This window comes from Oratosquilla oratoria, chromosome 29 (genome assembly GCF_046742065.1).
Source record: "Oratosquilla oratoria isolate Oo_2021 chromosome 29, ASM4674206v1, whole genome shotgun sequence".
Taxonomy (NCBI): Eukaryota; Metazoa; Arthropoda; class Malacostraca; order Stomatopoda; family Squillidae; genus Oratosquilla; species Oratosquilla oratoria.
This window is the reverse complement of record NC_134805.1, coordinates 42,387,771-42,400,270: the sequence shown is the minus strand read 5'-3', so window position 1 is coordinate 42,400,270 and position 12,500 is coordinate 42,387,771. Positions and strand designations below refer to the sequence as shown.

Below are 12,500 nucleotides of genomic sequence, written 5' to 3'. Positions count from 1 at the left end.
TTTGCTTTTGTTTTGTTATCATTTGTCTGTCTGATTTTCATTTATTATTAGTTATATGTCAATTTATTATTATTTACTATTTACCTGTTTGTTTATTATTTAACTATACCTATGCATTTATTTATGTATTTTATTTGTTATTTACATTATTATAGTTTTTATTTTTTTTTTCGCATCCGACCTAGATATGGATCAAAAGGTCTCCTGTCGGCATGCTCCGCCTTTGTAATCCTTTGTAATATATATACATATGCACACACTACATATATAAATATATATATATATATATATATATATATATATATATATACATATATATATATATATCATGTATATATACACGCACACACACACAACACACACACACACACACGCACACACACACACACACACACACACACACACATATATATATATATATATATATATATACACGCACACACATATACATATATATATATATAAATATATGTATATATATATATATACACGCACATTATATATACATACATATATATATATATATATATACACGCAAATATATAAACATATATAAATGCACACACACACACACACACACACTCACACACACACACACACACACACACATATATATATATATATATATATATATATATATATATATATATATGTATATATATACACACCTTACGTAATTCACAGTTATAATTCTTATCCCGGCCAGATAAAACATTCCTATGCGATATTGAAGAAGGGTCTTGAACCCGAAATACCGATATACCAAATATGACTACCTATAGTGAAGTCATAAAACTCGTTTCAAAGGAACATAAGTCCATATATATGAAAAAAGCACTTAAAAAATAACAAATGAAGTGTATATATATAGACATATATATATATATATATATATATACATATATATACATATATACATATATATACATATATATATATATATACATATATATATATATATATATACATATATATACATATATATACATATATATATATATATATATATATATACAGACATATATATATATATATGTATATATATATATATAAACATTAATTTGTGAAATAAATTTGAAGAACAAGCGGGTAGTTCAAGTCAGTTTAAATCGAAAGCTCTATAAATAGATCAATAAAGACGGTACCCCATGAGCGCAGCTCCAATTCTGTACGTTTTAGTTAGAGAACACACACAGGGCACACGCCCACGCCCACTCATGTATATAAACATTAGCACACACAAATACACAAATACGCACACACGCACGCATACAGCAACGTACAAATACCTATGCTCACGCATATAAACATAGGTACACAAAGATACACAAACACATGCACGCACGCATGCACACACATACGCGCGCACACACGCACATGCACACACGCACACACACACACGCACACACACACACACACACACACACACACACACAAGCGTTGATGTGCCGGTACGTAAGCTCATACATATGAACATACGCACACACAGATACACAAAAACATGCATGCACGCACGCTGTCACACATACGTGTGCACACACACACACACACACACACTCACAAGTATATGCACATGTACACATGCTTATACAAAGAAACTTACGAACATACAGATACACAAACATACAAGCATGCACGCACGCATAAACAAAGGTGCACACACACACACACACACACACACACACACACACACACACACACACACACACACACACACACACACATTCTCATGCAAATAAACTTATGCTCACACAGATACACAAACACACACAGTTGGTAGAGCGCTGAAATGGGAAGCAGAAGTGCTCCTACTACCCAGTTCGAATCCTGCCCAGGGCCGAAATTATTTCGGTATCGCTGTACCTCGGGTCGTACTCTGACTCTTGTGGGCGGGGAGTTGGGGTGTGTGTGTGTGCAAGGTCATAGCATTACCCATAGATCGGACCTACGAGCTCTGAGCTCTCTTCCAGGAGGGAAATAGCTGTCGATCACGAGTCCAACACGTGATCCAAAAGACCAAGTGAATACACACATACACACACACACGTACGCACACACTGCATTACCTGTAGGTCGAGGCTTATGACCTCTGAGCTCTCATCCGAAGGGAGCTGTTGATCACCAATCAACACGTGATCCAAGACGTTGGTGGTGAGTCTCTCTATCTCTCTCTTACACACACACACACACACACACACACACACACACACACACACACACACACACACACACACACACACACACACACACACACACACACACACACACACACACACACACACACACACACACACACGCACACACACACACACACATACACACAGAAGCACACACACATAAACGCGCGCGCACACACACACACACACGTATAAAAACAAATACACATACGCATACACACACGCACGCGCGCGCACACACACATGCGCAAACACACACACAAACATGTGCACACGCACACACATACACACACGTGCACACATGCACGCACACACATAAACGTTCACCTACTTTCGCTTTCACTTCCTCCTGGCTCTTAAGAAAAATATTTTCTTTCGAAAGGATCTAAAACCGATCACAGGCCTAACAAATAAAGAATCACAAAGGCGCATTTGAAGTAAGACAAATCCTCGTAATTGATTTTCATCCACCAATTGATCAATACGGACAGAATATGTGTCAATTCATTCTTGGGGGTGCAATAGACACAGCAGCCCTGTTGGCATGGTCAAGTATGTGAAATTTATTGAAGAAGTCAAATAAGGAAGATTTTTTTTTTTTTCAATTCTTCGGTCCACTCTTCGATAAGCCTACACTGGCTTCTCTTTAACGTACGAGAAGTCAGGTGAGCTACAGTCTTGCCTAAATGTCATCTTACAAGTGTACAGTAAGGGGCAAACAGAAATTCTATATATGAACAGAAACACATTTTTTTTAAATTACTAATCGTATGATTTCGTTTATGTTTATAAGCTGGGACTTGAAAAACGCACCAATGGAGATAATTCTGAGCGTTTGAAGAAGCACATAAACAAACTTACCCGTCGGTCCTACAGTAAATGTTTGTTTATGAGCAAGAAATTCGTTCTTATTGTGAGAACAACAACGTCACACACCACAAGCTCTAATACTTACTCATTTCGGCTGGGAAAATTGACTGACGTCACGGTACAGGGCACAAGAAGCAGCAAAAATATTCCTCTTCCGACCCTCACAGCCATCTCGACCCAACTATCAACACTCCACAGTTAGCAGACGACGCCAATGGATCGCCTCTGCTTAGTTCGCATTTTCAGTAAGAGATGGCGCTGACTTTCCCGCTCGATATTTGAAGAAGTAAGGGACGCTTCCGTTTTTCGTTTTCCCTTCCAGTCGTTTGTAGTTATAAAATCTACTTTATATTGTAGTTTTTTATGCCAAGAAATAATAGTACCTAATACACATTATTTATAGCATAGAATAATAAATAATGTAGTAAAACTACTACAAAACTCTACGGGGGTTACCTTCCAACGAAAGTGAATTAATATATGATCAAATAAATAAATAAATAATGAATGAATAAATGCATAAAAAGTATGGGCAGCCTTCAGCAGGAAAGCATAAATAAGGCGTGGAAGTGTTTTTTGTTTGACCACGACATACGCTAAATACTTCAGGCATATTGTTTTTCATTTATTGCTACAGACCATGCTATACGACACACAATGGGTACAATAGGACGAATGGCAATAGACCATATGTATATGCATACATATATATATACATATATATATAGATATACTATTTATATATGTATGTATATACATACATATATATACATATACGTATATATATATATATATATATATATATATATATATATATATATATATATTTATGTATATATATATGTATATATATATGTGACTAGATAAACACCATATGAGGACGGAGCCTTTATTTGTACGACGTTTCGCTTATTACAGCTTTTTCAAGTACAAGTTGAGATACAAATGCTTGAGATTAAATAAGGGGAAAGGAGGGAACGGGGAGAGAAAAAGGGGGGGGGAAGGAAGAGGAGGAGGAGGAGGAGGAGGAGGAGGAGGAGGAGGTTGGGGGGATTGGACACTGGGAAAGGATGAGAATGCTGGCCCAAACGTCCGTGAGCGAAATGTCCATATTTAATATTTTGCTGGCCAGCAAAATATTAAATACTTAAACCACCCTTTGTGGACATTTCGCTCACGGACGTTTGGGCCAGCATTCTCATCCTTTCCCAGTGTCCAATCCCCCCAACCTCCTCCTCCTCCTCCTCCTCCTCCTCCTCCTCTTCCTTCCCCCCCCCTTTTTCTCTCCCCGTTCCCTCCTTTCCCCTTATTTAATCTCAAGCATTTGTATCTCAACTTGTACTTGAAAAAGCTGTAATAAGCGAAACGTCGTACAAATAAAGGCTCCGTCCTCATATGGTGTTTATCTAGTCAATCTTGTCGGCAGACTGCCACTTTTAAGCATATATATATGTATATATATATATAGATATAGATATAGATATAGATATAGATATAGATATACATACATCCATCTTATCAACCACATTAGCTTGAGTATACATTGAGTATAAAAGTCGTGTATATGTATGTAGCTCGAGCATACATATATATATGGAAATGTGAACTTATATATCTCTTGATAGCGCAGTTGGTTAAGTCACTGCCCATTTGTTACCTATCGGCAAGATTTGAGTCCTCAGCCCGAGAGTGTATTAGTTTCCGAATATGCTTCCGTCGAGCTCTTGTTAGTCTCTATGGTCTTTGCAAGGAATTAAAATGGAAATTTTAATGTGGTTGATAAGATGAAAATCTATGTACAGGTGACCATTCTGTGTGTGTTACTAAACACACACACACACACACACACACACACACACACACACACACACACACACACACACACACACACACACACACACACACACACACACACACACACACACACACATGTATATACATATATATATGTATATATATATATATATATATGTATATATGCATACATACATACATATATATACATACATACATACATGTATACATATAGGCATATATATATATATATATATATATATATATATATATATGTATGTATATATTTACCTTGAATTTACCTTGAAGCGCTTCTGCCTCAAGGGGGTGTTGCTCCCCCGATGGAACTTGAGACAAGGCCACGGCGTAGCCGCCACCTTTCAGTTTGTTGTTTGTATTCCAGTTGGTCAATAATGGAGATGGAATTCGCTGGACGTGATGCTGCATAACCTGGGATGCCTGGCTGATCTGGTAGGGTTGACAGGAATTTGTCAAGTTCCCTTTTGTAAACTTCCGTTTTAACACGTGTAATGTTCCGTAGGTGTTTAGGTAAGTGATTGAACAGTCGGGCCCCCTTTCTTGAGATGCTGTTGTGTTGGAGCGTCCTGACTTTTAGCGGACACTCTGATGGCAGGGCCGATTAGATGCATTTTCTTCTGGTTCTATTTTCTTCTGGGGTGATATGGGTCTTTACTGGTTTGATAGGTTCTGTTTTGGGTGGAGTGATCTGGCCTTCTAGGATTTTCCATGTATATATTAACAGATATCTCTCTAGTCTCCTCTTTATTGAGTAGAGTTCATTTTCAGCCAGTCTTTCCCAGTAATTGTGTTTGTCCACATCTTGGTGAGCTGGGGTTCTTTTGATTGTCGAGGTAAAGGTTCTCTGCAGAGCCTCCAGCTGCATGATGTGGGCTTGTTTGTACATACATACATATACCAAAGCTTTTTCCCCCTTACAAGGGAGGTAGCCAAAAAGGGAAAGGCATAAAAACACTCCCACCCATTTCATCCCTAAATACACTCCACACCCCTCCCACCCTCCCTCTCATCTGAGCACCTCCTGGATGACGGGTCATCCCTGCACCTTGCCCACCGCCCTGGGTCAGAAGCAGTGTCGCAAGACACAGCACATCCACAGCAAGGCCGCTTCATTTAATCGGCGACCCCCCCCTCTCCGTCCCCCCCTCTCCGTCCCCCCCTTGTGAGCAGTAGTCGATGATAGGGATGACTAGGGCTTTCCATAAGGTTAGCAGTGTTTCAGGTTCTTTGGTATGAAAGGTTCTAAGTATGTATCCCATTCGTTGTCTGCATTTTGATACTGTTTTTTCTATGTGTTGATCAAATGTAGCATCATCCAAAAGTATAACTCTTAGATCTCTTACAGATGCTTGTTGTGTGATATGGTTTCCTTTTGGATCTTCATAAGAAGTTTCGTGTCCGTTCTTACCGAATTTTATAAATTCAAATTTGTTCTCATTAAATTTCATGTTATTTATTTCTGCCCATTTGTATATTTTATTTAGGTCTTTCTGTAGTTGGGAGCTATCTTTTTTACTAAAGATTGTTTTGAATACCCGAGTGTCGTCTGCAAATGATAGTAGTGGGCTGGAGATATCGGTGTTGATGTCGTTGATCATAATCAAGAATAGTATAGGGGCAAGGACAGTACCCTGCGGGATGCCACTTATTACTGCTTCTTCTCTATATTAGATCTGTTGAGCATCTTTATCAATTGCACAGATACATAGACAAAAAATATTAAGATGTTGGGCTTAGACAAAAATCCAAAAACATAAACCAAAGAAAATTAAAGGACACATGAAACACACACACACAGTCACACACATACACGGAATGAAGAGAACTAACGAGCTAAGTATCATGAGGTCGTTACTGTCCCAGGTCAAATGGGGTCAAACACATGTTAGGTCATTGTAGCTTGTCCTCAAGGATAGAAGCGCTGGTCCATAAAAACCACCATTTTCATAGGTTACGGTATAAGCAAGACAAGACTGATGGCATAGATATTGTATGATAATAGATTTACGAATGACGTCACGAAATGAATTATGAAAATAGCACTGATAACAACAATGACAATAGTAATAAAAATGATAATGATAATAATGATAATAATAATAGTAATAATAATGACAACAATAATAATGGTAATAATAATAATAATGGTAATAATAATAATAATAATAATAATAATACTAATAATAATAATAATAATAATACTAATAATAATAATAATAATAATGATAATAGTTATGATAATGACAATAACAATAATGATAATAATAAAGATAATAATAAAATAATAATAAAAGTTATAGTAATAATAATAACGATAAGCATAATAATAATAACATAATCATAATAACTCTCCATAACTCACGATCACACACCCACGCATTGGGAAGTGAGAAACCTGTGGGAGGGCAAAACACTGTCAGTTGCAGCGAGCAGCAGGAATTTTTAGGCCGATGTTGGGTCGATTCTTTGCGTCGAAATACGAATGATAAGTAGACGTTAAGACTTTACTTACCGGGTGGCAGTATACATACCAAAGGCAGTATACATACCAAAGTATATATACAAAAGGCTTTTTCCCCTTACACAGGGGGTTGCCAAAAAGAAAAAGGCATAGAAACCACTCTCACCTGTTTCATTTCCTATATATTCCACCCCCCTCCACCCTCCTCCCTCCTCCTTATCTTAGCACCCCCTGGATGACAGGTCATCCCTGCATCCTGTCCTTTGCCATTCAATTCCGTGGCGGTCGTATATACTTCGAGAATGAAAATGGATATCGTAATCTGTCTTCAATTCCTCTAATGATCTCAATATTTCTCAGGGAAACCGCGGACGAAGAATTCTCCGTACTTTGAAATTTGATCTAAGGTTAATGTAACTTAATCTAAGAAAATGAGAAAACATGTTGAAGAGCGATGGCTTCCGGTGAGGCATCAAATACTGGAAGGAGTTTGTAGCTGACAGGCATACACAGTAAAACTAGGATTATGTCTAAAGAGCCAAATATTTTGACTACGAAACAGAGAGAGGGAAAGAGAGGAGGGAGAAAGAATGTACAGTACTATATATGTAGATATGTAATTTATGCATGCATGTATGTATGTGTGTAAGTATGCATGTATGTGTGTATGCATTTATGTATGTATGTATGTATGCATGTATGTATGTATGCATGTATGTATGTATGTGTGTATGTATGTATGTATGTATGTATGTATGTATGTATGTATGTGTGCATGTAAGTATGCATACATATATGAAGTCGGTCTTCCAGCAGTCGGAATCTAATCGATCATCCGAATACAAACCTTATCGTGAAATATAGTCCCACGACAATCCCGAACAGAGTCCCTTATTCTTAAACTCCTCTAAATGGATTCACGTAGACGGGGAACAGGTTGTCTACTTCCGGAACAGTTTTCCCCGGAACATGTGTTCAGGTTCCTGATCCCGAAGCAGGTGTCTAGGTTGACCTTCCTTCTTTCTTTCTCCTCCTCCTCCTCCTCCTCCTGCTCTTCCTCCTCCTACAATTCCTTTTCTTGGCCCCTTTCGAACGCTTTTCCCTTCCTTAAAACTCTGGCCCAAGTCACCCCGACTCGTCCTCTCTCAGCCAACTTGTTCCATCGTCTTCAAAATACCTTGGCTTCGACGAGACGCAAGCTCTATTTCCTTTAATCTCTTCCCCGTCACACTCCGTGCTATAACCCTTCCTGTCTTAGGTCGTTTGATTTCCTTTTCTTTAGTCCCCGTCGATTTCACCTCTTGTGCGATCGCCTCTCCTCTTTAGCGCCCGGGAGGGGGTGGGGGAGAGCTCTTCGGGAAGAGGAGGAACCAGGGGAAAAAAAACAGGAAACCTATATACCAATTCGTTGTTCCAGACTGTCTCTCGCAAAAGACCCACGGCCCCTAGTAAACCGCCCACGATACGACCATCAGTTCAGTTTATAAGTCACGCTGTAAAAAAGATGGGGAGGGGATGTCTGGAGTAAGTGTTGGACAGTTTATGACAATGTGTCCTCTGTGTGGTGTTTGTGCCTGAGGGTACCTGGTAGTGTCTGTGGCCAACTTCAGGGTTATTTCTTCAGCTTGATAAAGTCTTTCGCGGGCAGAAACGATAAGCATACAAGTCGATTGAATTACTCAAAGGGTTAACCGGGAGACTTAATCCTCTGGGATCCAGGAGTCTCCTCTTGGCTGAATAAGATCGTAAACAGAATACACAGACACATCGAGAAAGGTCTTCAAAGGGACAGAGAAACCGAAGGAGTTTTGGATTTATATTGAATGACGCACTAAACCAAACTAAAGAAGGATTTGTCATGAAACGTGAAGTCAGGACCCTCCCATTTCGGGAAGACCTGGACCGTCGTTCCAAAATTTCGAAAAGATGGTTCTTCTTCGAGGAGTCTGCGATCCGCTTCGAAGAAAATAGGCTGGCAAAGGGGAAAGGAGGCCAAAGGTCTCCCGAAGGACGGTAGCAAGAAGCAGTCCGGATCTGGGGAAGTCGTCAAAGCAAGGAGAAGAAAAAATGGCACTGAGGGAGGAGGGGTGGGCGCCAGTCACAAAGAGAACGGGGAGTGGGAAGCAAAAGAAAATGGAAGAAAAACAGAGCAAGGGAATCGAAAAGAATGGACGAACTGGAATGAAGTAGAAAGGGGAGAGAGAATATGTAGGAAGAGAGAAGACAAAGAGCCGCACACGCACACGCGCACGCGCACGCGCACGCACACACACACACACACACACACACACACACACACACACACACACACACACACACACACACACACACACACACACACACACACACACACACACACACACACACACACACACAGACACACACACACACAGACACACGCACACAGACACACACACACACACACACACACACACACACACACACACACACACACACACACACACACACACACACACACACACACACACACACGCACACACACACGCACACACACACACATGCACACGCACACACGCACACGCGCACACATGCACACACGCACGCACGCACGCACGCAAGCACGCACGCACGCACGCACAAAAGCTGCTTGTATTGTCTTTTTTAGTCTTTTTGATGAACCTTTATTTACTACAAATGTACTGTCCCAGTCATATTTACCAAAATGCCTTACAATAGAATTAGAAAATATCTGAGTTTTTACATCATTTTTGTGTTCATATAATATTAACCATGATAAGGTTTTATAAGCTTAGCAAGAGCCACAAGTTTATAATAGTTAAAGAAAATAAATACAAAAATGTTATGAGTGTGGCAACAACCTCTCCTAGGCGTCCCAATAGATGACCTGTGTATAAAATGTCCATGTTGTACCTCATTGTTTGCTTTGCGATCAAGACTCTGTGGGTTGAAACGTTAAACCATTAAAATTCTTCCATTATTCCTCGTCTACTTCCTCGACCTTCAGTTATATATATATATATATATATATATATATATATATATATATATATATATATATATATATATATATATATATATATATATGTATGTATATATACATATATGTATATATATATATATATATATATATATATATATAGATATGTATATATATGTATTGCTGATAACCACAAAGGAAACCAGAAAATAAACTATAATTCCCAAGCGCTTTCGTGATATTTCACATCTTCATGGGAATACATAAGAAAAAGCTACACATGGTATATAAGAAGTATGGAAATAAACTGGGAAAGGTACAGACAATACACATTGAGAAAATGTAACAACAAATACAAAAAATCAAATTATTTTTTCAATGATAAAATTATCTAATTTAAAAATACCATGGCTAATATCAATATTAGATCCTTCAGATTTTTTTTACCAAATAACTTTCAATGATGTTCCTATTGGGAAATAAATCACAAGACATAATGGTTAAAGCATTAGACCAATCAATACGATGATCGAAATCTCGCATATGGACAAACAGCGCCTTAGACTCTTGTGCTCGTTTTACACCGTATTTGTGTTGTTTAATCCTTGTTGAGAGTTCCTTGCCCGTTTGTCCAAGGTAATACTTATTACAATCTCTGCAAGAGATCCTGTATATTCAGCCACTTGAGACACTAGGTGAATTTTTAATAATTAACTTCTTAAAAGTATATGGATTATTAAATACAACATTAATATTCCGTGTTTTTAGGATGTGAGGAACTTGAGCCAGATTGTTACTGAATGGTAAAGTCACGAGGTTCTTAGTATCCAAAGAGAGGGACGGTTGAACACAGTTTTTTTTTTTTTTTTTTTTTTTTTTTGCTACAGCAAGAGTGTGATCTAAAAATCTTTTAGGGTATTTTGATCCAAGACCAACTTTAACAATATGCTCAAATTCCTCATCAATAAATTCGGGGCTGCAAATACGAAGAACACGTAAAAACATAGAAGAAAACACCAAATATTCTAATCTATCATGGTGAGCAGAGTAATAATGAATATATGAAAAAACATTTGTCGGCTTCCTATAAATACTAAACTTAATTTTTTTTTCATTTCTATGAATGAGGCAATCCAAAAAGGGCAACGTACCATTACTTTCTAATTCAATAGTAAAATTAATAGAAGGAACTAAATTATTCAGAGATTGTAAAAATGCATTTAAATCCTCAGAGATTGGCCACAGTCAAAGAACATTGTCAGCATATCTATACCAGATCGCATTTGGTCGCAAAATTGCACTTGATAGTTTATTTAAAAAAAAATTACATACAGAGAAAGCAAAGGACTGGAGATAGTGTATTACCCATTGCCATACCGACAACAATAGACGCGTCGCCGGTCACCGTTGCCCAACCGACGCGACGAACCTTTTTTTTTATATATATGTACCCAAAAGTGAATATGGCAACCCTTGTATATGTGTATTTGTATGTAGATTCTGGCAAGCCCCTCCCCCCCCCAAGGCTTCTTTGGAGGTTGCATGTATGTATAAGCCAGAGAAAACTGGAACATTAAAGCAAACAGACCTATACGATTTTGTTTCTCCAAAGACCAGTACTTTGTTACTCAATGTAGATAGAACTACAAATCTACACATATTTATAAAATCACATAGATACGTGATTCTCCGATATAATATACATATTCGAAACTACAGAGAGATAACGAACACCCAAGGCTTCAAGATCTGATTGTCGGAAATATATTTCTTGCCTGAATAAAATCCTTGGGCGACAGAATAGATAAACACGTCGAGTTGTGTACTTCAAGGGTGGCCGAACGGGAGCGGTCACGTGATCAAACCCTTTCTTACATGTTGGTACTCATCCCTTCGTTGTGGCTACCGCCATCCAATTTTATTACGGGTTCTTAACACCTTCATCTCAGTGACGCGATTGAGAAGAACGATAGCGAAGGCGTCACCGCATTGAGAGAAGGTCCTTCTAGGGAATTTTGAAGTCCCCCCTTGATTTCGTCCATTTTCCCTAGTCGAGTCATTTAGTTCTGAAGCCCTGATTTCGTAATTGTGTTTACGATGAAATAGTCAGTTTTTTGCTTTAATGGCTGGTTTTGTCATGATGATGATGACTGTTTTTGTTTAAGGATTGGTTTTCTGATGACATCGGTGGCTGACTAAT

At 38.4% G+C, this 12,500-nt stretch overlaps 1 protein-coding gene across 3 annotated transcripts in view; it reads right to left on the bottom strand.

The window, feature by feature from the left end:
* The window catches only part of LOC143040754 (voltage-dependent calcium channel subunit alpha-2/delta-1-like), a 590,989-nt gene that overhangs the window by 198,394 nt on the left and 380,095 nt on the right, over positions 1-12,500 (bottom strand). For 2 of the 3 annotated variants that reach the window (XM_076212154.1, XM_076212155.1), the window contains exon 1: positions 3,133-3,260. The exons of the other annotated variant lie outside the window; for it this stretch is intronic. In XM_076212154.1, the coding sequence (XP_076068269.1) occupies positions 3,133-3,218 (86 nt within the window). In that variant the 5' untranslated portion in view covers positions 3,219-3,260. Of the gene's footprint in view, positions 1-3,132; positions 3,261-12,500 lie in introns of those variants that run through there. 3 annotated transcript variants of the gene reach the window in all.